The sequence below is a fragment of the Salmo salar genome, chromosome ssa01 (genome assembly GCF_905237065.1).
Source record: "Salmo salar chromosome ssa01, Ssal_v3.1, whole genome shotgun sequence".
In the NCBI taxonomy this organism is placed as follows: Eukaryota; Metazoa; Chordata; class Actinopteri; order Salmoniformes; family Salmonidae; genus Salmo; species Salmo salar.
This window is the reverse complement of record NC_059442.1, coordinates 90,702,616-90,728,737: the sequence shown is the minus strand read 5'-3', so window position 1 is coordinate 90,728,737 and position 26,122 is coordinate 90,702,616. Positions and strand designations below refer to the sequence as shown.

General features: G+C 43.1%; 1 protein-coding gene across 2 annotated transcripts in view; it reads left to right on the top strand.

Annotated features, from left to right (window-relative positions):
- LOC106609966 (cytohesin-3) overlaps positions 1-26,122 on the top strand; it is a 58,951-nt gene that overhangs the window by 15,007 nt on the left and 17,822 nt on the right. For both annotated transcript variants that reach the window (XM_014209044.2, XM_014209051.2), the window contains exons 2-7: positions 10,016-10,098; positions 10,307-10,371; positions 10,756-10,822; positions 11,131-11,249; positions 19,954-20,034; positions 20,204-20,316. In XM_014209044.2, coding sequence (XP_014064519.1) covers positions 10,016-10,098; positions 10,307-10,371; positions 10,756-10,822; positions 11,131-11,249; positions 19,954-20,034; positions 20,204-20,316 — 528 coding nt within the window. The remainder of the gene's footprint in view (positions 1-10,015; positions 10,099-10,306; positions 10,372-10,755; positions 10,823-11,130; positions 11,250-19,953; positions 20,035-20,203; positions 20,317-26,122) is intronic.

The window sequence follows — 26,122 nt, the reverse complement described above, 5'->3', positions numbered from 1 at the left end:
GATTTAATCGCCGTTTTTCTTTTCTTATTTTTCTTTTTTAAATGTTATTTATCTGTAATAATGACAATTACAACAATACTGAATGAACACTTAACTTAATATAATACATAAATACTATCCATTTAGCCTCAAATAAATAATGAAACATGTTCAATTTGTTTTAAATAATGAATAAACAAAGTGTTGGAGAAGAAAGTAAAAGTGCAATATGTGCCATGTAAAAAAGCTAACGTTTAAGTTCCTTGCTCAGAACATGAGAACATATGGTGGTTCCTTTTTAACATGAGTCTTCAATATTCCCAGGTAAGAAGTTTTAGGTTGTAGTTATTATTGGAATTATAGGGCTATTTCTCTCTATACGATTTGTATTTCATATACCTTTGACTATTGGATGTTCTTATAGGCACTTTAGTATTGCCAGTGTAACAGTATAGCTTCCGTCCCTCTCCTTGCTCCTACCTGGGCTCGAACCAGGAACACATGGACAACAGCCACCCTCGAAGCAGCATTACCCATGCAGAGCAAGGGGAACAACTACTCCAAGTCTCAGAGAGAGTGACGTTTGAAACGCTATTAGCGCGCACCCGGCTAACTAGCTAGCCATTTCACATCAGTTACACCAGCCTAATCTCGTGGGTTGATAGGCTTGAAGTCATAAACAGCGCAATGATTGAAGAATTGCGAAGAGCTGCTGGCAAACACACGAAGGTGCTGTTTGAATGAATGCTTACGAGCCTGCTGCTGCCTACCATCGCTCAGTCAGACTGCTATATCAAATCATATACTTAATTATAATATAACACACAGAAATACGAGCCTTTGGTCATTAATATGGTCGAATCCGGAAACTATCATTTCGAAAAAGAAACATTTATTATTTCAGTGAAATACGGAACCGTTCCGTATTTTGTCTAACGGGTGGCATCCCTAAGTCTAAATATTCCTGTTACATTGCACAACCTTCAATGTTATGTCGGAATTATGTTCAATTCTGGCAAATTAATTACGGCCTTTGTTAGGAATAAATGGACTTCACAGTTCGCAATGAGCCAGGCGGCCCAAACTGCTGTATATACCCTGACTGCTTGCACAGAACGCAAGAGAAGTGTCACAACTCCCCTAGTTATAAGAAATTCATGTTAGCAGGCAATATTAACTAAATATGCAGGTTTAAAAAATATACACTTGTGTATTGATTTTAAAGAAAGGCATTGATGTTTATGGTTAGGTACATTGGTGCAACGACAGTGCTTGGTTTCGCGAATGCGCTTGTTAAATCATCACCCGTTTGTCGATGTAGGCTGTGATTCGATGAGAAATTAACAGGCACCGCATCGATTTATATGCAACGCAGGACACGTTAGATAACTACACATGGTTGACGATATTACTAGTTTAACTAGTGATTATGTTAAGATTGATGTTTTTTTTATCAGATAAGTTTAATGCTAGCTAGCAACTTACCTTGGCTTCTTGCTGCCCTCGTGTAACAGGTAGTCAGCCTGCCACGCAGGCTCCTCGTGGAGTGCAATGTAAGGCAGGTGGTTAGAGTGTTGGACTAGTAACCGTAAGGTTGCAAAAACGAATCCCTGAGGTGACAAGGTAAAAATCAGTTGTTCTGCCCCTGAACAAAGCAGTTAACCCACTGTTCCTAGGCCGTCATTGAAAATAAGAATGTGTTCTTAATCTGACTTGCCTAGTTAAATAAAGGTGTAAAAAAAATCTGCAAATCAGTGGCCAAAAATACCGATTACCGATTGTTATGAAAACTTGAAATCGGCCCTAATTAATCGGCCAACCTCTACTCTGGACCCTGCCAGTGTCACAGTTGTTGTGACCATTGGAGCTCTGGACCCTGCTAGTTAAAAAAAAAAAAAAAAAAAAGACTCCTCTGTCTGCCGACTGGAGACTACTAAACTCATTCTTTGGATGAGACGGAGGGTAGTTGCCAGGAGGGATTGAATTAGCAATATAATTTCTAGACCCCTATTTTCATGTTTAATGTCCACTACCACTGGACCAGAAGGGTCCATTTTATTACCCATTTTAAATGTACCTTCCCAACCTTTTGCCTTGCTTGTTGATCTGATAAATGAAGGTGTGTTTTGTAGGGTGACATAATGGTCAGCGCAGATGTGGTGTAGGGAGGCTTCTGAGGCAGCTCAGCCTCACATCTAGCCTGGTTAAACCAAACTGAATGCTGCACTTACATGTTGTGCTCAGTCTGCAGCATTCAGTCTGGTTTAACCAGGCTAGCTCCCATTCACCGTCTCATTAACATCCACGATGAATCTGATCAGCCAGAGATGAGTCTTCCCAGACGGTCATATTAACCTGAATACAGACATCCTCAGGCCTTACACAAAACCAGGCTACATTCTCTCCATGCAGAATGTCATCCATCCAACATGCAAATGATGAGAAATGACACTCGTCTAAAATATTTGCGGTTAAAAGCAATAATGAAATTTGCATTGGATGATCCACATTATGATCGAAATAGACACAAGTGGGTTTCTGGTGAGATTTCCTGTGATCTTGGGAACAATAAGAAAATACAGTAGAGTGGTGAAATGGAACATGTCATTTCTATCATAGATAACATTGTGCCACTTCAAACTTTTTTGTTATTTCTCAATTGAGAGTTTCCTGCTGTGCGTCAAGTTGAAACTTAAATTGAAACTAATTGCATCAGTCACAGTTCCAGTAGGTTGTATAACCAAAGAGAGGTTAACCCTGAGGTTAGCCAGCTAATTAATGGCTCTGTTTTGATGTTGAACTCCAGTCAGTGATTATTGTAGCTCTACATCCCTTCTGTTGTCATACAGCAGCACGTAGCCCACTATCATGGACCAGAACGAAGTCCCTTAACTGGCTGTCTCACTACCTGACTCTCTGACCCCCAGTCCAGCCTACATAGGACTACGTCAGCTAGTTAGGAACAGTCATTTTGACGTTACACAGGCTTTTGTGTTATTGTTATTAATATTGTGGCTGCAATCAATGTTTGGACCCCTTAGCTGTGTACAACCTCGTGCCAAATGAGTACTAGGCCTCTCTTGAGCTAGGCTTCCTTGTTCACTTTTAATTGGCAAGACATTGCTTTAGTTCTGTATAAAGGGAAGCTCTGAAGTAAAGACCATGTTTCCACAGCTCATATATGCAGTGGCTTGGCTGTGATATCAGGCTTGTCATGTTCCTGCTTTATGAAGAGGCTACACGTCCAGTTACACGTCCACTAAATATCTAACTGCTTCTTAGCTGGGTTAATGAAGTCGGATCAGAGACCCCTCTCTGGTGGTTACACACACAGAGGGATACGTTTCACTCCAGCTCTAAGCCCCTAGGCGGGTAGAGTTGAGGGCGACGGTTGCGTTAATTAAAAAAATTCACTTTCAATGAAAGAAATGAATCTGGATTGGTTTTATTAATAGAATATTCCCCCGCACATTTAAAAAGGGTTGGAAAACACTCATGTGGAATAATTACGGTAAGACCGTTAGCCTTTTTTCCCACTAATTAAGTGTATTAGATTTTATTATTTCTTATTGTTGCATTGTCCGTAAGGAAACTGCCAGTAAGCATTTCGTTGGATGGTGTATACCATGTGTATCCCGTACATACAACTAATAAAACTGTAAACTTGTATCTGCTTTGATGCGTGTGACTCTGGATAAACTGAGTGAAACGGTCATCGTACTGTAACGGTTGATAGTTAGTGACATGGTCATGGTACTGTAGCAGGCTTAGTTAGTATAACGGTTATATTACTGTAGCAGGCGTAGTTAGTATAACGGTTATATTACTGTAGCAGAGTTAGTTAGTGTAACGGTTATACACTGCTCAAAAAAATAAAGGGAACACTTAAACAACACAATGTAACTCCAAGTCAATCACACTTCTGTGAAATCAAACTGTCCACTTAGGAAGCAACACTGATTGACAATACATTTCACATGCTGTTGTGCAAATGGAATAGACAACAGGTGGAAATTATAGGCAATTAGCAAGACACCCCCAATAAAGGAGTGGTTCTGCAGGTGGGGACCACAGACCACTTCTCAGTTCCTATGCTTCCTGGCTGATGTTTTGGTCACTTTTGAATGCTGGCGGTGCTACAACCCACACAAGTGGCTCAGGTAGTGCAGCTCATCCAGGATGGCACATCAATGCGAGCTGTGGCAAGAAGGTTTGCTGTGTCTGTCAGCGTAGTGTCCAGAGCATGGAGGCGCTACCAGGAGACAGGCCAGTACATCAGGAGATGTGGAGGAGGCCGTAGGAGGGCAACAACCCAGCAGCAGGACCGCTACCCCCGCCTTTGTGCAAGGAGGAGCAGGAGAAGCACTGCCAGAGCCCTGCAAAATGACCTCCAGCTGGCCACAAATGTGCATGTCTGCTCAAACGGTCAGAAACAGACTCCATGAGGGTGGTATGAGGGCCCGACGTCCACACGTGGGGGTTGTGCTTACAGCCCAACACCGTGCAGGAAGTTTGGCATTTGCCAGAGAACACCAAGATTGGCAAATTCGCCACTGGCGCCCTGTGCTCTTCACAGATGAAAGCAGGTTCACACAGAGCACATGTGACAGACGTGACAGAGTCTGGAGACGCCGTGGAGAACGTTCTGCTGCCTGCATAATCCTCCAGCATGACCGGTTTGGCGGTGGGTCAGTCATGGTGTGGGGTGGCATTTCTTTGGGGGGCCGCACAGCCCCCCATGTGCTCGCCAGAGGTAGCCTGACTGCCATTAGGTACCGAGATGAGATCCTCAGACCCCTTGTGAGACCATATGCTGGTGCGGTTGGCCCTGGGTTCCTCCTAATGCAAGACAATGCTAGACCTCATGTGGCTGGAGTGTGTCAGCAGTTCCTGCAAGAGGAAGGCATTGATGCTATGGACTGGCCCGCCCGTTCCCCAGACCTGAATCCAATTGAGCACATCTGGGACATCATGTCTCGCTCCATCCACCATCGCCACGTTGCACCACAGACTGTCCAGGAGTTGGCGGATGCTTTAGTCCAGGTCTGGGAGGAGATCCCTCAGACCATCCGCCACCTCATCAGGAGCATGCCCAGGCGTTGTAGGGAGGTCATACAGGCATGTGGAGGCCACACACACACTACTGAGCCTCATTTTGACTTGTTTTAAGGACATTACATCAAAGTTGGATCAGCCTGTAGTGTGGTTTTCCACTTTAATTTTGTGTGACTCCAAATCCAGACCTCCATGGGTTGATAAAATGGATTTCCATTGATTATTTTTGTGTGATTTTGTTGTCAGCACATTCAACTATGTAAAGAAAAAAGTATTTAATAAGATTATTTCTTTCATTCAGATCTAGGATGTGTTGTTTAAGATTTACCTTTATTTTTTTGAGCAGTATATTACTGTAGCAGGCTTAGTTAGTCAGTGTAACAGTTATATTACTGACGCCGGCTTAGTTAGTATAACGGTTATGTTACTGTAGCAGGCTTAGTTCGTCAGTGTAACGGGTATATTACTGTAGCAGGGTTAGTTAACTAATTAGTGTAACGGTCATAGTACTGTAGCAGGCTTACACGGAACCCAAACCGGCTGTGCTCATGCGCCATCGTGCATACATTTATTTTGTCCCCCCACACCAAACGCAATCACGACACGCAGGTTAAAATATCAAAACAAACTCTGAACCAATTACATTAATTTGGGGACAGGTGGAAAAGCATTAAACATGTATGGCAATTTAGCTAGCTAGCTTGCACTTGCTAGCTAATTTGTCTTATTTAGCTAGCTTGCTGTTGCTAGCTAATTTGTCTTGGGATATAAACATTGAGTTGTTATTTTACCTGAAATGCCCAAGGTCCTCTACTCCGACAATTAATCCACACATAAAACAGTGTGGGTGCAATAATTGAATAACATGGATTTCTAAATTTATTTTGCAGCACACGCAAGTGGTGTGGTCAGCCTATTATTGTAACAGTATTTTTTTTTTTATTAGAGTTTCACAATTTTCACCCATATTAAGAGATACAACAACAAAGACAAGGCAAAAAAAACAGCACTCACTTACGGATATGTGTATGTATGCACGCACATACACACACACACCATTTCCCTCTCCCCGCTCAGCGCTTCTCTCACCCCATCCCCCTCATTGCGTCTCTCAATACATACATTTTAAACAAACATAAACATAAATAAATAAATAAAACAAACAACAAAAAAAAACTCAGTTTAAACCAAGAAGTTGAGTTCCCCACATGGAACGTACAGTGTAATTCTGAAATACATAGATCACTATTTTAAGAGAATCCTCGCAGCATAATAGCTGACACTTCAGGTTCTAGGTAATTTAGGTAAGGTTCCCATACTTTGTAGAACTGATCTGTCTTAGAATGCAATGTACATGTCAGATATTCCAGCGGCACCCATTCAAATAGTATCTTATGCCAATCTTTAATAGAGGGAACCTTATCACTAATCCACTGTAAAAGTATGTTTTTCCTCGCTGCGAAGGTGAGGATGTTGTAAAGCCTCCTCTTACCCACAGAAGTTACATGCCTACTAGGGAGACCTAACAGTAAAGAAACTGGGTCCAATTCTAGATCGACCCCTAGGATCTTTTCAATTTCTTGCAGAACACCAGACCAATATCTTTGTATTTTGGTACATGACCATAAACAATGTGTTAGGGTGCCTGTATCAGTTTTACATTTAAGACACTGAGGAAGAGGGGCTAAAAGCATGTCTGCGATTTGGGGATATATGCAATCTGTATATTATTCTTAATTGAATTGCTCTAGTACGATTACATATAGATATTGTTTTTGCATATTTCCAAATGTCCTCCCACATCTCTTCATCAATAGTAACAGACAGTTCTTTCTCCCACACTTGTTTCACCCTCTGTATCGACAGCGGAAAAGGACCTTAAAGCATCATAAAACAGACTTACAGACATTTTCCTTTGTGGGGAAAAAAAGCATTCTTTCAATGACAGACATATCAGGGTTGCCAATTAAGGTGGTGCTCTTCAGAATATGTCTTACTTGTAGGAAACGGAAAAAGTCCTGCTTTGGGAGTTGATATTTCTCGACCATCTGCTCAAATGACAATAAAATCTTATCCGCAAATAAGTCATTTAGTCTGCGTATGCCCTTATTAAGCCAAACGTTAAAGCCAGCATCCAGCAATCCTGGGGCAAAATTTGGGTTGTTAAGAATTGGGGTAAGAGCAGAGGTTAGTTTGGACCTTCTTAGGAAACGTTGAACTGACCTCCATACTTTGAGTGTGTTAAGTGTAATGGGGTTGTTACAATGATCTTTTACAGACTTGAAACTTGTGAAAAACAGAAGATCCTGTAAAGGGTATTTTGAAAGAGAAGTCTCAATGTCTAACCAAATAGAGGAGTCATCGTTTGTGATCCAGTCTGAAATATAACATAGGTGGGCACACCACTGATAGAACCTGATATTGGGCAGATCCAAGCCACCCATAGAACTTGGCAGCTGCAATATTGCCATCTTAAGTCTTGGCTTGCGTTTACTCCATATAAAGAAACTTAGCCATCCATTTACATCCTTTATTACCTTATTGGAGAGTAATACTGGGATCATTTGGATTGGGTAGAGTAGCCTAGGTAAAATGTTCATTTTCAAGAGGGATATTCTACCCAACCATGAAATCGGAAGAGAGTTCCAGCGCTCCAGATCCTGTCTTATTGTGTCGAACAAGGGAACAAAATTGGCTTTGTACATTTGTTGGAATTTAGGAGTTACAAATATACCCAGATACGTAAAACCTGAGGGAGACCATTTAAAAGGGAAGGGGGGAGAAGTATTAGGTACAGAGTGAAGGTTACAAAGTGGCATAGCCTCTGATTTAGTGAGGTTAATCTTGTAGCCTGAGAATTCGCTGAATAACTCAATAATATTAATAAGAGATGTGATTGAAGTCTCGGGATTAGAAATGAATATCAGGACATCATCAGCATACAAGCTTATTTTATGGTGAACATCACCAATGAGCAGCCCCTGTATAGCAGGCGTTACCCTGATGGCCTCGGCCAGTGGTTCCATAACAAGTGCAAATAGGAGGGGGGAACAAAGGACAGCTCTGTCTGGTACCTCTGTGTATAGGGAAGCTATTTGACCGTAGTCCATTAGTAAGGACAGCAGCCTGAGGATCATCATATAAAACTTTCACCCATTTTATAAAGTTGTCCCCCAGACCAAATTTATTTAGAGCAAAGTATAGGTAAGACCACTCCACACGATCAAATGCTTTCTCAGCATCTAGGGAGAGCACAATACCATCCATAGCACTTCGTTGGTAGACTTCAATTACATTAAGAAGCCGTCTGACATTGTTACATGACCTAACGTCCCTTAATGAAGCCAGTTTGGTCTCCTTTCACAATTAGTGGCAGTGAGTCCTCTAATCTTGTGGCTAGAATTTTAGAAAGCAATTTTCTATCCACATTCAGAAGGGAAATTGGTCTGTACGAGGAACAAGACTCCGGACATTTTCCCTTTTTGAGAATAAGTGATATGTTGGCTTCTCGCAGCATTTGGGGGAGCTGGTCATTTGAAAATGAGTGGTTAAACATATCACGCAATGGCTCAAGGATCAGGCCATGGAACTCTTTATAGAACTCACTACAAAACCTGTCCGGTCCTGGGGCCTTACCATTTTGCAGATTCTTAATTGCGAACATTATCTCTTCCTCAGTAATAGGAGCATTAAGGAGAGACCTCTTTTTCGGAGATAGTAGGGAGCTCAATCTTAGAAAATAAGTTCTCCATTAACTTGGGTGAGTGATTTGGCAGTTCTGAGGCATAAAGATTTGCATAAAATTTCTTAAATGAGTCATTTATCAATTTATTTTCATATAAATGATTGCCATCAGAATCAGTAATAGCCGCAATTGACTGTGAGTCAGCTCTCTTTTTAGCTAGGTACGCCAAGTACTTTCCTGGCTTATCGCCATGTTCATATAGCTTTTGCTTGACAAATCTCATTTTCTTTTCAGCGTCCTGTGTTAGGAGGGAGTCCAACGTTGATCTAATGACTGATATTTCCTTTAATAGGGCAGGAGTGGGAGTTTCAATATAGTCCTTCTCTTTAGTTCCTAATTCACCCTCTAGTGTTTTTTGCTTTTCACGCCTCTTAGTGGCTGCGTATGACATAATCAGACCCCTGGCGTACGCCTTACAGGTTTCCCAAAGGAGTGAGGGGTTATCTGTTGATTGAGAGTTAATAGAGAAAAATGCTTTAAACTCTGTAATAAAATATGATGTGAATGTATGGTCTTTATGAATGGTTGTATTCAACCTCCAGTGTCTTGACTGATTGAATGCCCCGTTGAGTTTTATGTCCAGGATCACCTCCGCATGATCAGATATGACTATGCTTCCTATCCTAGCGGATAAAACCGACTGCAGTGACGTCCTGGGCATAAAAAAGTAATCTATTCTAGTCTGACATCCATGAGGTGCAGAGAAAAAAGTGAACTCTCTGTTGGAGGGATGAAAAGCTCTCCAAACATCAGCATACCCCAGATCATCACAAATAGCTGTAAGTGACTTAGCTTGAGGAGAGAGTGAGGCTATACCACTGGGAAGCTTATCAATAAGGGGGTTCAACAAACAATTAAAATCTCCTCCAACCACTGCAGTGTCTGAGTTTAATTCTGAAAAGTCTAGAAATACCTTAGTGAGGAAGTCAGGGGGGTGGGCAGGGGGGAAGGTCAGCCTATTATTTAGTGTAACGGTCATCTTACTGTAATAGGCTTAGTTAGTTAGTGTAACAGTCATCGTACTGTAGCAGGCTTAGTTAGTGTAACAGTCATCGTACTGTAGCAGGCTTAGTTAGTTAGTGTAACAGTCATCGTACTGTAGCAGGCTTAGTTAGTTAGTGTAACAGTCATCGTACTGTAGCAGGCTTAGTTAGTGTGTGTGTGTGTGGTGTCATGCAGTGTAAGAAGATGTATCAGCAGTAAGACTAAGAAGGTTTCTCTCTGATCTCTCTATAGTACCTGAGGATCTCTCGCTGGAAGAGAGGGATGAGCTGTCAAACATCCGGCGGAGAAAGAGAGAGCTGCTGGATGATATTGAGGTGGGTAGCCTTGAAGTTGCTGTGGCTCAGCTTAGTAGCTGGCAAAGCTTTGAGGAAGAGTGTTGTTTTTATGATATGCTCGTGTAGCTTTTATCATTCTGTCTCTGTTCATAAGATTCTAGTACAGTACTGCCTTCACTCTTGAATAATTTTCTCTGAATGAGCTTATTCCAAGATGCCAATTATATTTATTTTTTTCCCCTCTCAGCGCTTGAAGTTTGAGATAGCTGAAGTCATGACTGAGATCGAGCAACTAACGTGTGTAGGAGAGAGGTGGGTGAAAAGCCCATGGTCTCATTCACTGGTGCTCGCATTTGATTTTCACTGTTCTAACTAGAAGACTGAACAAGTATGTGGTGTGCAGTGCTTTCAATCAGGTGATCTGTGCCTATGCAGTGATTTCAATCAGTCTTAGCTGGTGTACCATATCTAATGTCCTTAACCAAAATGTGACTGAACTATTTTATAATCTCATCTATCAGCCTGCTCAATTTCCTATCATTAGTTGATTCAATCTGGCTCAATGTATACAGCACTAATGGGTCTGTCTGAACAGCTGAAGGTTAAAAAGGTACCTTTTTACATGTAATGTTGCTGTTTTTGAAGTTGGTTGGTTGTATAGAAGGTTATTCATGGTTTTTCTTCCATGTCTCACAGCAAAATTACACAGAGGAACAAACAGATTGCCATGGGGAGGAAGAAATTCAACATGGATCCTAAGAAGGTATTTTCAGGTTGAAATGTTTGACCAGAGCCTCAGGGATGGCCACGTCTTCAGTCTTTTATTTCAGCTCTGGGATAGCTTTTGGCGGGGTTATGTCCAGTAATATACCCCTGTGATATAAAAAGCTATGTTTACGTTTGTACGTATGGCCCAGGCTTCTTTGATTGCCTCTTTTATTTCAGTCCTGGAATGGCTTTTCTGGGTGTTGTCTAGTAATGGACCCCTGTCATATACTGCTGCTCTGATATAATCATTCACCCGTGATTGACATAAACAGTCCACTGTCTGTCGTCCATCTTGTGTTCCAGGGGATCCAGTTTCTCCTGGAAAACGACCTTCTGCAGCACACCCCAGAAGACATCTCTCAGTTCCTCTACAAGGGTGAGGGCCTGAACAAGACTGTCATCGGAGATTACTTAGGGGAGAGGTAAGCCATCCCATCTACAGTGGCTTGTGCAAGTTTTCACCCCCTAGGCATTTTTCCTATTTTGTTGCCTTACAACCTGGAATTAAAATGGATTTTTGGGGAGATTGTATCATTTGATTTACACAACTTGCCACACAAAATATTTTTGTATTGTGAAACAAACAAGAAATAACACAAGAAAACTGAACTTGAGCGTGCATAACTATTCACCCCCTCTAAAGTCAATACTTTGTAGAGCCACCTTTTGCAGCAATTACTGCTGCAAGTCTCTTAGGGTATGTCTCTAAGCTTGGCACATGTAGCCACTGGGACTTTTGCCCATTCTTCAAGACAAAACTGCTCCAGCTCCTTGAAGTTGGATGGGTTCCGCTGGTGTACAGCAATCTTTAAGTCATACCACAGATTCTCAATTGGATTGAGGTCTGGGCTTTGACTTGGCCATTCCAAGACATTTAAATGTTTCCTCTTAAACCACTCAAGTGTTGCATTAGCAGTATGCTTAGGGTTATTGTCCTGAAGGAAGGTGAACCTCCGTCCCAGTCGCAAATCTCCGGAAGAATTGAAACAGGCTTCCCTCAAGTAGCGCCATCCATCATTCCTTTAATTCTGACCAGTTTCCCAGTCCCTGCGATGGAAAAACATCCCCACAGCATGATGCAGCCACCACCATGCTTCACTGTGGGGATGGTGTTCTCGGGGTGATGAGAGGTATTAGGTTTGCACCAGACATAGTGTTTTCCTTGATGGCCAAAAAGCTCAATTTTAGTCTCATCTTACCAGAGTACCTTCTTCCATATGTTTTGGGAGTCTCCCACATGCCTTTTGATGAACACCAAACGTGTTTGTTTCTTTAAGCAATGGCTTTTTTTTGTGGCCACTCTTCCGTAAAGCCCAGCTCTGTGGAGTGTATGGCTTAAAGTGGTCCTATGGACAGATACTCCAATCTCTGCTGTGGAGCTTTGCAGCTCCTTCAGGGTTATATTTGGTCTCTTTGTTGCCTCTCTGATTAATGCCCTCCTTGCCTGGCCCCGTGAGTTTTGGTGGGCTGCCCTCTCTTGGCAGGTTTATTGTGGTGCCATATTCTTCCATTTTTGAATAATGGATTTAATGGTGCTCCGTGGGATGTCCAAAGTTTCAGATATTTTTTTTTATAACCCAACCCTGATCTGTACTTTTCCACAACTTTGTCCCTGACCTGTTTGGAGAGCTCCTTGGTCTTCATAGTGCCCCTTGCTTAGTGGTGTGGCAGACTCTGGGGCCTTTCAGAACAGGTGTGTGTGTGTGTGTGTGTGTGTGTGTGTACTGAGATCATGTGCACACAGGTGGACTTTATTTAACTAATTATATGACTTCTGAAGGTAATTGGTTGCACCAGATCTTATTTAGGGGCTTCATAGCAAAGGGGGTGAATACATATGCACGCACCACTTTTCCGTTTTTTATTTTTTAGAATTTTTTTCCCAAAACATTTTTGAAACCAATTTGAATTTTGGAGAAAAAAAAATTGGGTGTATGTCTATTACATGAAATCCAAATAAAAATGAATTTAAATTACAGGTTGTAATGAAACAAAATAGGAAAAACACCAAGGGGGGTGAATACTTTTGCAAGGCACTGTATCTGCCTTGTAGAGATATTGTTTTCCCTCCCTGTCATGCTTGTAAAGCCGTGCTGCAGATTTATGTCCACCTCTTGATTTAGTCCATTCGTTCCCTGATTCTGAGGCCCTCTCCGTAGGTTATTATGGTCTGGATTTATTGATGAACGTGGCCACCTGGTTCCCTCAGAATACAAATCACCTTGGCAACGATTTGTCTTGGGTGTCTTGCCATCCCACTGTGAACACCTGACTAGCCATAAAAAATACTTAATTTCGCCATTTAACTCAGCGCAGAAACACACTCTCAGGTAAGAGGTTGGGGGCCGGCTTGGGACTAGAGATACAGCAGTTTATATGACTTAAAGACAACACTGTTGGCAGCTTCAGATGACTCACTACACGATCAAAAGTATGTGAACACCTGCTCGTCGAACGTCTCATTCCAAAACCAAGGGCAATAATGCAGTTGGTCCCCCCCGTTGCTGCTATAACAGCCTCCACTCTTCTGGGAAGGCTTTCCACTAGATGTTGGAACATTACAGCGGGGACTTGCGATCATTCAGCCACAAGCATTAGTGAGGTGAGGCACTGATGTTAGGCGATTAGGCCTGGTTTGCAGTGGACGTTCCAATTCATCCCAAAGGTGTTCGATGGGGTTGAGGTTAGAGCTTTTTGCAGGACAGTCAAGTTCTTCCACACTGATCTCAACAAACCATTTTTTGCATGGACCTCGCTTTGTGCACGCGGGCATTGTCATGCTGTAGTGTTAAGGTTTCCCTTCACTGGAACGACGGGGCCTAGCCCGAAACAGGATAAATAGCCCCAGAATGTTATTCCTCCTCCACCAAACTTTACAGTTGGTATTGTGCATTCGGGCATGTAGCGTTCTCCTTGCATTCGCCAAACCCAGATTCGTCCGTTGGCCTGCCAGATGGGGATGCGTGTTTCATCACTCCAGAGAACACATTTCCACTGCTCCAGAGTCCAATGGCTGTGCGCTTTACACCACTCCAGCCAACACTTGGCATTGCGCATGGTGCTTTCATGAAGCTCACGACGAACAGTTCTTGTGCTGACGTTGCTTCCAGAGGTATTTTGGAACTCGGTAGTGAGTGCTGCAACCGAGGACAGGCTATTTTTATGCGCTACGCGCTTCAGCACTCGGCAGTCCCATTCTGCGAGCTTGTGTGGCCTGCCACTTTGCGGCTGAGCTGTTGTTGCTCCTAGACGTTTCCACTTCACAGCACTTACAGTTGACTGGGGCAGCTCTAGTAGGGCAGAAATTTGACCAACTGACTTATTGGAAAGGTGGCATGTTAAGTCACTGAGCTCTTCAGTAAGGCCATTCAACTGACAATGTTTGTCTATGGAAATTGCATGGCTGTGTGCTCGATTTTATACACCTGTCAGCAACAGGTGTGGCTGAAATAGCCGAATCCACTAATTTGAAGGGGTGTCCACATACTTTGTTCTTTCTTTCTTTCTCAGGATGTTAGGTTATATGAAGAACAGAAGGAATAGAGAAATGTATTGAAAGAGATGCAGCGTGACAGACTGTGCGTGTGTTTGAGTCAGTCAAAAATATTGAGTCTGCAGGTTAAATGTATGATCCCCATACTTTCCAGGCGCTAAGCCCAGAGAGAATGCTCAAAGAGCCAGCCCACTCACTGGAAATAACTGTAAACACAGGTGGGGTGGCTATACTACTATTTGTCCTAATTAGGTTTCAGATCCTCCCGTAAACTCATCATTACACACATTGTAATTACAGATGTGTGAGCGAGATGAGCCCTTATGGAAGGTAACGGATTTTGCACATGTAAAACCATGTGGTTTTGGAACATTTCACATGGTATTTCATATGTGGATTTTCACGTGATCACATAATTTATCACGTGGATTAATGGTGATTCCCTGAACAGTGGATAGGATGTCAACGGAACATCACAAAATAGTCGCAGTATTACATACAGTGTATTCGGAAAGTATTCAAACCTTGAGACTTTTTTCACATTTTGTTACGTTACAGCCTTATTCTAAAATTGATTAAATAACTTTTTTCCCTCCCTACACACAATACCCCATAATAACGGAAACAGGTTTTTAGAATTTACGTATTTAAGTATTCAGACCATTTGTTATGAGACTCAAAATTGCGCTCACATGCATCCTGTTTCCATTGATCATCCTTGATGTTTCTACAACTTGTGGTAAATTAAATTGATTGGACATGATCTGCAAAGGCACAAACCTGTCTATATAAGTTCATACAGTTGACAGTGCATGTCAGAACGAAAACCGAGCCACAAGGTCGAAGGAATTGTCCATAGAGCTCCGAGACAGTATTGTGTCACGGCACAGATCTGGGGAAGGGTACCCCAAAAATTCTGCAGCATTGAAGGTCCCCAAGAAAACAGTGGCCTCCATCATTCTTAAATGGAATAAGTTTTATAACCACCAAGACTCTTCCTAGAGCTGGCCGCCTGGCCGGACTGCGCAGTCGGGGGAGAATGGGCCTTGGTCAGGGAGGTGACCAAGAACCCGACAGTCACTCTGACAGAGTTCCTTTGTGGGAGAACCTTCCAGAATGACAACCATCTTTGCAGTACTCCGCCAATCAGGCCTTTATGGTAGAGTGGCCAGACGGAAGCCGCTCCTCAGGAAAAGGCACATGACAGCCCGCTTGGAGTTTGCCAAAAGGCACCTAAAGGACTCTCAGACCATGAGAAACAATATTATCTGGTCTGTTGAAACCAAGATTGAACTCTTTGGCCTGAATGCCAAGCGTAACATCTGGAGGAAACCTGGCACCATCCCTACAGTGAAGCATGGTGGTGGCAGCATTATGCTGTGGGGATGTTTTTTAGCAGCAGGGACTGGGAGACTAGTCAGGATCAAGGGAAAGATGAACGGAGCAAAGTACAGAGAGATCCTTGATGAAAACCTGCTCAGGACCTCAGACTGGGGCGACGGTTCACTTTCCAACAGGACAACGATCCTAAGTACACAGCCAAGACAACGCAGGAGTGGCTTTGGGATAAGTCTCTGAATGTGCTTGAGTGGCCCAGCCAGAGCCCTGACTTGAACCCGATCAAACATCTCTGGAGTGACCTGAAAATAGCTGTGCAGTGACGCTCCCCATCCAACCTGACAGAGCTTGAGAGGATCTGCAGAGGAGAGTGGAAGAAACTCCCCAGATACAGGTATGCCAAGCTTGTAGCGTTATACCCAAGAAGACTCGAGGCTGTAATTGCTGCCAAAGGTGCTTCAACAAAGTACTGAGTAAAGGGTCTGAATACTTGTGTAAATGTGATATTTCAGTTTTAATTTGTAATAAATTAGAAACATTTCTAAACCTGTTTTTTGCTTGGTCATTATGGGGTATTGTGTGTAGATTGAGGGGGGGAAACAATTCTAATCAATTTTAGAATAAGGCTGTAATGTAACAATGTGGAAAAAGTCAAGGGGTCTGAATGCTTTCCGAACGCACTGTATTTGACACGTTACCATATGATTATACAGTAACTATTATTCAACATGTCGTCACCTGGGATTTGAACCCACAACCTCTTGGTTCACGACATTCTGATCTTCCTGCTACGCCACATTGTCTGTGTTAACTGATTTTCACCTGTATTCCTACACTTTGGACTTCAAAGTAAATCTCAGCGTTGTTGAAAATACTCTGAAGAAAAACTATATTTATCATAGTGATACAGGAGTATCATTAAAACAGAATAATATGCCCCACCAACATTAGACAACTATACAGAAAACCCTCAAATTGATGAAATAAGTAAATTATATCAATGTTGAGAGAATAATCAGATTAACTGATAAGTAAAATAGCAGTCAGATGGCACTCTGTTGCTCAGTGTAGAGATGTACTATAGGTCATGACTGTGTAGGGGACTTCTGAGAATACTACAGACTTTGTGGTGCAGCAGAAAGATAAGCATACATATTTTAACTGTAATCATCTCATTAAAGATTTTATTTTACACAGCATTCCGCTTCCCTTCATTTATTCCCTTCCAAAAAAACACATGACAATGCTAATTAAATATAATCACGTGTATTAAATTTAGTTTCACATGTGAGGACAATAACATGTTTTCACCTCACATTGAAGATTCACATGTGAAATTGGATTTTCACACGTGAACATCGGACTCTCACACGTGAACATCGGACTCTCACACGTGAACATCGGACTCTCACACGTGAACATCGGACTCTCACACGTGAACATCGGACTCTCACACGTGAACATCGGACTCTCACACGTGAACATCGGACTCTCACACGTGAACATCGGACTCTCACACGTGAACATCGGACTCTCACACGTGAACATCGGACTCTCACACGTGAACATCGGACTCTCACACGTGAACATCGGACTCTCACACGTGAACATCGGACTCTCACACGTGAACATCGGACTCTCACACGTGAACATCGGACTCTCACACGTGAACATCGGACTCTCACACGTGAACATCGGACTCTCACACGTGAACATCGGACTCTCACACGTGAACATCGGACTCTCACACGTGAACATCGGACTCTGTTTTAAGTGTGAACATTTTTTATTTTGCATCCCCAGGTTGTCAAATTTATTTCACGAGTTAACGTTTTCACGTGTAGTTTCATGTTATCACATGTTGCTTTTGCATGTTGTCATGTGAAACGTGAATTTCAAATGTTTTTTCCGCAAGGGAGTGGGCGAGTCTGTCTTGAATGACACAATCAGATGGGGTCTTTGATCAATGTTTTAGTAATCTTGTCCTGATTTACACGCTTTTCTTAACTCCTGTTGATACAATAGAAGTTTGGGTTTTCTCAGATGAATGTTTGAAGTGAGATATTGACAATTCTGTAGTACATCAATAATAAAACAGTTTTTATTAGTATGATCGGTTCTTTAGAAGAGATTCTTACTTAGGTATTTCTCTCTATTTACGTAACTTTGTTTGGTTTCCTTCTGAAGTTTGAGGTGTGTGTGTGTGTGTGTGCACACAGTGAGGGGGAAAAAGTATTTGATCCCATGCATGTTAAAAATGTTATAAAATGATTTGCATTTTAATGAGGGAAATAAGTATTTGACCCCTCTGCAAAACAAAACCCTTGTTGGCAATCACAGAGGTCAGACGTTTCTTGTAGTTGGCCACCAGGTTTGCACACATCTCAGGAGGGATTTTGTCCCACTCCTCTTTGCAGATCTTCTCCAAGTCATTAAGGTTTTGAGGCTGACGTTTGGCAACTCGAACCTTCAGCTCCCTCCACAGGTTTTCTATGGGATTAAGGTCTGGAGACTGGCTAGGCCACTCCAGGACCTTAATGTGCTTCTTCTTGAGCCACTCCTTTGTTGCCTTGGCTGTGTGTTTTGGGTCATTGTCATGCTGGAATACCCATCCACAACCCATTTTCAATGCCCTGGCTGAGGGAAGGTGGTTCTCAGCCAAGATTTGACAGTACATGGCCCCGCCCATCGTCCCTTTTGATGCGGTGAAGTTGTCCTGTCCCCTTAGCAGAAACCCCCCCCCCCCCCCCAAAGCATAATGTTTCCACCTCCATGTTTGACGGTGGGGATGGTGTTCTTGGGGTCATAGGCAGCATTCCTCCTCCTCCAAACACGTTGAGTTGATGCCAAAGAGCTCCATTTTGGTCGCATCTGACCACAACACTTTCACCCAGTTGTCCTCTGCCAATGAACATCTAAATGATTCAAACTTCAAACTTCAGACGGGCATGTATATGTGCTTTCTTGAGCAGGGGACCTTGCGGGCGCTGCAGGATTTCAGTCCTTCACGGCGTAGTGTGTTACCAATTGTTTTCTTGGTGACTATGGTCCCAGCTGCCTTGAGATCATTGACAAGATCCTCCCGTGTAGTTCTGGGCTGATTCCTCACCGTTCTGATGATCATTGCAACTCCACGAGGTGAGAGCTTGCATGGAGCCCCAGGCCGAGGGAGATTGACAGTTCTTTTGTGTTTCTTCCATTTGCGAATAATCGCACCAACTGTTGTCACCTTCTCACCAAGCTGCTTGGCGATGGTCTTGTAGCCCATTCCAGCCTTGTGTAGGTCTACAGTCTTGTCCCTGACATCCTTGGAGAAATCTTTGGTCTTGGCCATGGTGGAGAGTTTGGAATCTGATTTGATTGATTGCTTTTGTGGATAGGTGTCTTTTTTATACAGGTAACAAACTGAGATTAGGAGCACTCCCTTTAAGAGTGTTCTCCTAATCTCAGCTCGTTACCTGTATAAAAGACACCTGGGAGCCAGAAATCTTTCTGATTGAGAGGGGGTCAAATACATGTTTCCCTCATTAAAATGCAAATCATTTTATAACATTTTTGACGTGTTTTTCTGGATTTTTTGTTGTTATTCTGTCTCTCACTGTTCAAATAAACCTAAACATTAAAATTATAGACTGATCATTTCTTTGTCAGTGGGCAAACGTACAAAATCATCAGCAGCATATATGAGTGTTCAAGCTCGAACATTCAAATGGATGTTACATAAACAACATCAGAGAACCACTGGCCACAGGTGATGTTGACTTTCTCTCAATCTCCCCTTTGGTGCTGCAACAAATCTCTCACAGAAGGCTCCTGTGTCTAGATTCTGTGTCTTGTTTTTCATCAATCAAATGTGCTGGCATGGTCCAGGGTGCCTCAAGGTATCGGGATCCATTTCAGTAAGCCAGCACGTCAAGGTATTGGGATCCATTTCAGTAGGCCAGCACCTCGAGGTTTTGGGATCCACTTCAGTAGGCCAGCACCTCGAGGTATTGGGATCCATTTCAGTAGGCCAGCTATTAGATTGCTTCCAGACTCTTGCAGCGCTGCTTTGTATGTCAATGAAGGCAGACATATGTCTGGAATTCAAAGGAAAAAGCATCTGCTTGGACAAAAGAACATTCACAGTGGAAATATTGTTTTCCCCTTCTGGGTCCAACCTGTGTGTGCAACTATTCCATCTCTTCTCCAGGACACTTTTTATATTCCCTTGATATATTCCCATTCCTTGCTCTGGAAAAATGCCTTGAGGAAAAATCATTTCCTGATGAGTTTACATGTCCTTGTGTCCCCAGAGATGAGTTTAACCTCAATGTACTACAGGCGTTCGTAGAGCTTCATGAGTTTGCTGACCTCAACCTCGTCCAGGCCTTAAGGTGAGCTATGTGTTTCTCTCATCTAACAGGGAACAAACTGAACAAAACTGTCTTTCTAAGGAACTGATGGAGACGTTTATACTTCTATATGGTACACACTCAATACTGATATTGACAATTGTGTCCAATGAGGTGCAAAGTGTCAATGTTTCTGCTCTGTCTGTTGCAGGCAGTTCCTGTGGAGTTTTCGTCTACCTGGTGAGGCTCAGAAGATTGACCGGATGATGGAGGCGTTTGCCTCGCGGTACTGTGGCTGTAACCCTGGGGTGTTCCAGTCAACAGGTCTGATCCTCAGCATTCAACACTGTCTACCTCCCAAATGGTACTTTTGACCAGGGCCCATAGTCGTATACTATATAGGGAATAGGGTGTCATTTGGGACTTACAGATAGTGAATGTCTGTTCACTATTTTACATTAGTACATATGTGTTTTAATGTAGCAGTGTTTTGACTGATGTGGGTCAGTCACCCTCAGCCTTGTTATTCAAATGAGCCCTGGTCAAATGTAGTGCACTGTATAGGGTGCCATTTGGGACTTACAGATGGTGAATGTCCGCTCACTGTTTTAGATTAGTTCATATGTGTTTGTGTAGCAGCGTTTTGACCACAGTGGGTCTATGACACCCTCAGCCTTGTTATTCAATTATCACTAATGAATACTTCCTGATATTGATTGGAGACCATTGCCATCTGTCCAGGGTCAAAAGTTCACATGTGGACTGAACAATACCTAGGATAGGATAAAGTAATCCTTCTAACCCCCCCCTTAAATGATTTAGATGCACTATTGTAAAGTGGTTGTTCCACTGGATATCATAAGGTGAATGCACCAATTTGTAAGTCGCTCTGGATAAGAGTGTCTGCTAAATGACGTAAATGTAATGTAAATGTATTTAGCCACCAGAACATCCGTCCAGGCGGCCATGTAAGCAAAAAGATGTATGAAATACACCAGCATTGGATGAGACTACTGTAGTGCTGTTAGAGAGGGGGAAAGATTTTTGTTGTGGCGCCAGGCAGGTATTTACACAGCTGATATGAAAGGAGTAGGAGAGAGCACTGCTACCAAACACACATCAGCAGAAGAGACTGCCTAGAGTGTAGTCTGTTGGCCAGTGGAGAGGAAGGATAAGACACACCATATAACCACTAGTCACAGCACGGGTAACCCAACCAATAATAATGATTACAGCAATTAGAGGCAACAGATATTAAAGAACCCAGTCATCAACATTATAAGATTTGCAATATCTGTATTCATTCCCAGAGGGGGAGTGGGTGTGTGTGGAGGGGAAGTGGGTGTGTGGAGGGTGTGTGTGTGTTGAATAGCGGGAACCTGGTTACTGAGATTTACAGCCCAAAACCACTACCTTTTCCCGGGATAAGTAACTGCGAGAAACCGGTAAATTCTAATAAATTATTTATATAAACAGTATGGCGAGAAATAGAACTGTTCAATTATAGCCTATGCAATGTCTAAATCTGACTTCTCTACAGCCTCTGCATGATGAATCAATGCTCAGGGTGGGGACAGACAGCCCATCTCAGTATGGAGTGCAGTTCACCATGCATGTAGACCTATCATCTCATCATGGTCACTTTTTTTTTCTTGTGACATGAAGGCCTACATTTGTTGCCTATGCTACAGTAATATAAAGACCCAATGCGCATCTCCATCTGCCTTTTTTATTGCCGCTGCAGAGTTTTTTTTATTTTTTATTTTTTTAAACAGCCTATCACTTGAATATCGTTGCTTTAAAAGCGGTGCATGTGTGAGCAGTCTCTCTCTCACCATAAACTCTACATTTCCTAGCTTCCCTCTTTCAGGTAATACATTCAATGCAGTATAAGCCTTATTACAGTGCCTTGCAAAAGTATTAATCCCCCTTGGTATTTGTCCTATTTTATTGCATTACAACCTGTAATTTAAGTGGATTTCATGTAATGGAAATACACAAAATAGTCCAAATGGGTGAAGTGAAATGAAAAAGCTAACTTGTTTTAAAAAAAAAAGAGTGGTTTGTGCATATATACTGCTCAAAAAAGGGAACACTTAAACAACACATCCTAGATCTGAATGAAATAAATAATCTTAAATACTTTTTTCTTTACATAGTTGAATGTGCTGACAACAAAATCACACAAAAATAATCAATGGAAATCCAATTTATCAACCCATGGAGGTCTGGATTTGGAGTCACACTCCAAAATTAAAGTGGAAAACCACACTACAGGCTGATCCAACTTTGATGTAATGTCCTTAAAACAAGTCAAAATGAGGCTCAGTAGTGTGTGTGGCCTCCACGTGCCTGTATGACCTCCCTACAACGCCTGGGCATGCTCCTGATGAGGTGGCGGATGGTCTCCTGAGGGATCTCCTCCCAGACCTGGACTAAAGCATCCACCAACTCCTGGACAGTCTGTGGTGCAACGTGGCGTTGGTGGATGGAGCGAGACATGATGTGCTCAATTGGATTCAGGTCTGGGGAACGGGCGGGCCAGTCCATAGCATCAATGCCTTCCTCTTGCAGGAACTGCTGACACACTCCAGCAACATGAGGTCTAGCATTGTCTTGCATTAGGAGGAACCCAGGGCCAACCGCACCAGCATATGGTCTCACAAGGGGTCTGAGGATCTCATCTCGGTACCTAATGGCAGTCAGGCTACCTCTGGCGAGCACATGGAGGGCTGTGCGGCCCCCCCCAAAGAAATGCCACCCCACACCATGACTGACCCACCGCCAAACCGGTCATGCTGGAGGATGTTGCAGGCAGCAGAACGTTCTCCACGGCGTCTCCAGACTCTGTCACGTGCTCAGTGTGAACCTGCTTTCATCTGTGAAGAGCACAGGGCGCCAGTGGCGATTTGCCAATCTTGGTGTTCTCTGGCAAATGCCAAACTTCCTGCACGGTGTTGGGCTGTAAGCACAAGCCCCACCTGTGGACGTCGGGCCCTCATACCACCCTCATGGAGTCTGTTTCTGACCGTTTGAGCAGACACATGCACATTTGTGGCCTGCTGGAGGTCATTTTGCAGGGCTCTGGCAGTGCTTCTCCTGCTCCTCCTTGCACAAAGGCGGAGGTAGCGGTCCTGCTGCTGGGTTATTGCCCTCTTATGGCCTCCTCCACATCTCCTGATGTACTGGCCTGTCTCCTGGTAGCGCCTCCATGCTCTGGACACTACGCTGACAGACACAGCAAACCTTCTTGCCACAGCTCGCATTGATGTGCCATCCTGGATGAGCTGCACTTCCTGAGCCACTTGTGTGGGTTGTAGACTCCGTCTCATGCTACCACTAGAGTGAAAGCACCGCCAGCATTCAAAAGTGACCAAAACATCAGCCAGGAAGCATAGGAACTGAGAAGTGGTCTGTGGTCCCCACCTGCAGAACCACTCCTTTATTGAGGGTGTCTTGCTAATTGCCTATAATTTCCACCTGTTGTCTATTCCATTTGCACAACAGCATGTGAAATGTATTGTCAATCAGTGTTGCTTCCTAAGTGGACAGTTTGATTTCACAGAAGTGTGATTGACTTGGAGTTACATTGTGTTGTTTAAGTGTTCCCTTTATTTTTTTGAGCAGTGTATATTCACCCCCTTTGCTATGAAGCCCCTAAATAAGATCTGGTGCAACCAATTACCTTCAAATGTCACATAGTTAATTAGATTGCACACAGGTGGACTTTATTTAAGTGTCACATGATCGCAGTGTATATATACACATCTGTTCTGAAAGGCCCCAGAGTCTGCAACACCACTAAGAAGACCAAGGGCACCACCATGAAGACCAAGGGGCTCTCCAAACAGGTCAGGGACAAAGTTGTGGAGAAGTACAGATCAGGGTTGGGTTATCATTTTTTTTAATCAGAAACTTTGAACATCCCACAGAGCACCATTAAATACATGGAAATAATATGGCACCACAACAAACCTGCCAAGAGAGGGCAGCCCACCAAAAGTCACGGACATGCAGCTGTAATAGCTGCAAAAGGTGGCTCTACAAAGTATTGACTTGGGGGGGTTGAGATTGCCTGCAATGACAACAAGCTCAGTCCGATGACGCTGTGACACACCGCCCCAGACCATGACGGACCCTCCACCTCCAAATCGATCCCGCTCCAGAGTACAGGCCTCGGTGTAACGCTCATTCCTTTGACAATAAATGCAAATCCGACCCCTGGTGAGACAAAACCGCGACTTGTCAGTGAAGAGCACAGAGAAGAGTCCAGCGACGGTGGGTTTGTTGCCGGTGATGACGTTGTTGCCGGTGATGTCTGGTGAGGACCTGCCTTACAACAGGCCTACAAGCCCTCAGTCCGGCCTCTCCAGTCTGAGCACTGATGGAGGGATTGTGCGTTCCTGGTGTAACTCGGGCAGTTGTTGCCATCCTGTACCTGTCCCGCAGGTGTGATGTTCGGATGTACCGATCCTGTGCAGGTGTTACACGTGGTCTGCCACTGCGAGGACGATCAGCTGTCCATCCTGTCTCCCTGTCGCGCTGTCTTAGGTGTCTCATAGTATGGACATTGCAATGTATTTCCCTGGCCACAGCTGCAGACCTCATGCCTCCTTGCAGCATGCCTAAGGCATGTTCACGCAGATGAGCAGGGACCATGGGCAGCTATCTTTTGGTGTTTTTCAGAGTCAGTAGAAAGGCCTCTTTATTGTCCTAAGTTTTCATAACTGTGACCTTAATTGCCTACCGTCTGTAAGCTGTTAGTGTCTTAACGACCGTTCCACAGGTGTATGTTCATTAATTGTTTATGGTTCATTGAACAGGCATGGGAAACTGTGTTTAAACCCTTTTTACAATGAAGATCTGTTAAGTTATTTGGATTATCTTTGAAAGACAGTGTACTAAAAAAGGGACGTTTTATTTTTTGAGTTAATATGCGTCAGTCTACTAATTATACAAATAGGCACTATGATATTTCAAAATATAGCCTATACTTGTAACTTTGTAGGCTGCATGTGCTGCACCAAAATCACGTTCTCTTCTGCTTTATCATGATTGGAATGATGTGTGTAATTCCAGTCCATATAATACAGTACAGTAATACAGTTCACACTCAAAGATTAGCCAACTGGAGGTAGTTTCATTTATTTACCCAACAGATCATATAGTTAGCTATATCTATGGGCTTTTGTTTTTCTGTCGCGCGTAATTTGCAGTAGCCTAGATCATATATGTATTGGATAATGGCACAATCATTTGGGCTTGGGCTCATTAAATGTTGTTAATGTAGGGCTCCTCAGCCTGAGGTAGTATCAGGTTAGTTAATGTAGGGCTCCTCAGCCTGAGGTAGTATCAGGTTTGAATGTTCATGCTGATCAAAGCTCTAATCATATCCAGACATACAATATTTAAATGCTTTTGAATCACGCAGTGGAGGCTGCTGAGGGGAGGATGGCTCATTATAATGGCTTGAACGGAGCAAATGGAATGGCATCAAACACAAGGAAACCATGTGTTTGATAACATTCCACTCCAGCCATTACCACAAGCCCGTCCTCCCCAATTATGGTGCCACCAACCTCCTGTGTTTGAATGATGCTTCCCGTTTTGGTGGGAAATGCCAAGTGCCCTGGAGGAAAAATTATTTATTCTTGGGATGGAACACTTCTAAAATACCAGGAAAATTGTGTGTGGACCAATAAAAAAAAATTAAAAAAAAACGTCCCAAGTCTCCTAGGCCAAATTACAATCCAAAAATAATGCACACTCCCCTGAACACAAATGTCAAAATACATACTGCAGGGCAATAATTGTCCAGCAGCACTGAACATCAAAGGGTGCGTACCGCAAGAAGAGCGAGTCGGCTTCAGTGTAAAGCGAGAGAGGGAAAAGGAGACTATCGCCTTCGCGCGCAATCTGTTTTAGTGGTTGACTTCCGGCTTGGAGTTGAACTCGTCTGTCCGTCCAATACACATGTTTGTTTGACAAATCAAAGTTTATTTGTCACGTGCGCCGAATACAACAGGTGTAGACCTTACAGTGAAATGCTTACTTACAGGCTCTAACCAATAGTGCAAAACATTTATTGGGTGAACAATAGGTAAGTAAAGAAATAAAACAACAGTAAAAA